The sequence below is a fragment of the Mytilus trossulus genome, chromosome 5 (assembly GCF_036588685.1).
Source record: "Mytilus trossulus isolate FHL-02 chromosome 5, PNRI_Mtr1.1.1.hap1, whole genome shotgun sequence".
NCBI classification, from domain to species: Eukaryota; Metazoa; Mollusca; class Bivalvia; order Mytilida; family Mytilidae; genus Mytilus; species Mytilus trossulus.
In genome coordinates this window covers 9,592,906-9,595,197 of record NC_086377.1, presented here as the reverse complement: position 1 = coordinate 9,595,197, position 2,292 = coordinate 9,592,906, and the positions used below count along the sequence as shown (strand labels likewise).

At 33.2% G+C, this 2,292-nt stretch overlaps 1 protein-coding gene across 1 annotated transcript; it reads right to left on the bottom strand.

Annotated features, from left to right (window-relative positions):
• Window positions 1-703: 703 nt before the first annotated feature.
• Window positions 704-1,486, bottom strand: LOC134717573 (E3 ubiquitin-protein ligase TRIM71-like). The gene has a single exon (XM_063580065.1). The coding sequence runs from the start codon at window positions 1,484-1,486 to the stop codon at window positions 704-706; it is 783 nt and encodes a 260-aa protein (XP_063436135.1).
• Window positions 1,487-2,292: the final 806 nt, after the last annotated feature.

The window sequence follows — 2,292 nt, the reverse complement described above, 5'->3', positions numbered from 1 at the left end:
AAATGTAGGTTCGTTTCGTGTGTATTTAAATCCAGACGCCATCTAATTAACTATCGATTTGACCTCAGATGACCATATAAGCGATGTAAACACAAATAAAGATATGAATAGGTTAAACCAGCACGTGCAATTGGATTTTTATAGGTCTGTTTGATTTGAATTTATAGATTAAAAATATAAGTTACTCATTGTTTTTAACCGTATAAGAAATAATTTATGTGGATCGAATTAGTAATCAAATGATTTACCGTAGTTTCACTTTCATTGTTGACATTTTTTTTCTTTAAATAACCAGTTCACGTACAATGCATGCGTTGTCAGTCTCTAGCTAGGGGGTTAAGTTAAGTTCACATGAATACCGGTTAGAATGATGATGACGTTTTCACTTGCAAGTAAATCAGTCAAAAATTATGTATAAACGCTTATTTCAACAAAATTAAAGAAAATTGATTGCTAAAAGCAAATTATTATTTCATTATTCCAACTTAATTAATGATTAATCTAAAAAAATATATACTTAATTTTTTTATATATATCGTAGCTAGTGCTCCTTTAAAGATACTATGGTTATGTTCCGGACAATATGAGTATATACCCATATGGTCATGACCATACGCGTATGGTCCAAATACTCATATGGTCCGGAACAGTTATATTAAAAAATGAATTACGACTATAAAATGCTCAGTTATTTTTAGTAGAATTACCTGATTATGTAGTTACCAAACAGCTGTTTAACGTCGTTATCTGTTGCAGACTTAGCAGTATAATGTAGGTTAGGAAATTCAGGTATAGGCTTTACCGTCAGCTTTGCGATGTCATCTGTAAGCTTCTGTAAAGACTGTAACAATTTTCCATCGTTTCGTGTCTTGTTGAGTTCATTCATTTTCTTGTCTAAGTCCCGTCCTGCCTTCAAATCCATTTGAGTATCTTCCAATAGCTTTGTTAGTTTGTCCCTTTCCTTCCTGGAGTGATCCTTGACCGATGCAATCTTCTCTGAGATACATTTATCAACCATGGTCTTTATCTTTGTACCTTCTTCTGTAATAGCTTTGACTATTCCTTCCACCTTCACATCAAATGCCTTTATACCTTTTTCTATCTGCTTCATGTTTTGGGTTGTCTCATGTACCTTACTACGCAGGTCTGTTGTATTCGTCTCCTTCAGCTGTGATATGCTGTCTAGAAGTTTGGAAAAGGCATGCCCTAAGTGACTGCCGGTGACACAACTGCTGCATACTGCTGTATTACAGGTATTACATACAAAGCTTACGTCTTCATTGTGGTCTTTACATTTCGATTTAACTTCCGGTATAACATCAGAGGAAGACTGAAACTGGTGGTTCTTTGTCACGCTCTGCCGTTTATGAAAGCCTTTACAATTGTCACAAAAGTACTGTTCACACTCTAAACAGTAATGAGATCCAGAGGCACTAACACATATCTCACATGTTTTAGATGCTGCCTGTGCCTTGTTGCTACTCATCGTGTTCGATGTATAATACACAGGAACCAATTGTCAACACTACTATCTAAATAAATAAATGACGAATATATGTGTACGCTTTGTATTTAAATGTAACGCTGTAAAACATCAAACTTAATAATAGTTTGGATATGGAATTAACATTTACATACAATAATCATTTAAATGCCTATTGTATTATTGATCAATGTTCTGATTTAAAGATACTAATATTGTTTGACTTGTGTTATTGACTGGTGTGTGTATGTTATAACGATATATGGCAACGCATAGTTAGACATAACAGATAAAGTAACAAACTATTATGTGAACATCTGAGTGTTGAATTTTATTTGTAAATAAACAATTTGCTTTGGACTTCAAATATAGTTTATTGAAGGACCTTCTGTCCTATTTTTAAAATAGACATTAAATTATAATCAAAAACTTGGAATAAGCTCTCGCCACGTTATAGCCTATTTGTGCATATGCGGCATAAAGCATTTTACAAATCAATCAATCATTCAAAAAAGAATTATTAACGTATACATTGGCATATATTTTTGAGAAAATTGTATATCGGTAAGTATAAAAAAGAAGATGAGGTATGCTTGCCAATTAGACAACTATAAATAAAAGACCAAAATGACACAGACAATTACAATTATAGGTCACCGTACGGCCTTCAACAATGAGCAAGGCCCATACCGCATAGTCAGCTATAAAAGGCCCCGATAACACAATGTAAAATAATTCAAACGAGGAAACTGACGGCCTTATTTATGTAAAAAAAATGAGAAAACAAAAATATGGAGCACATAAACAAA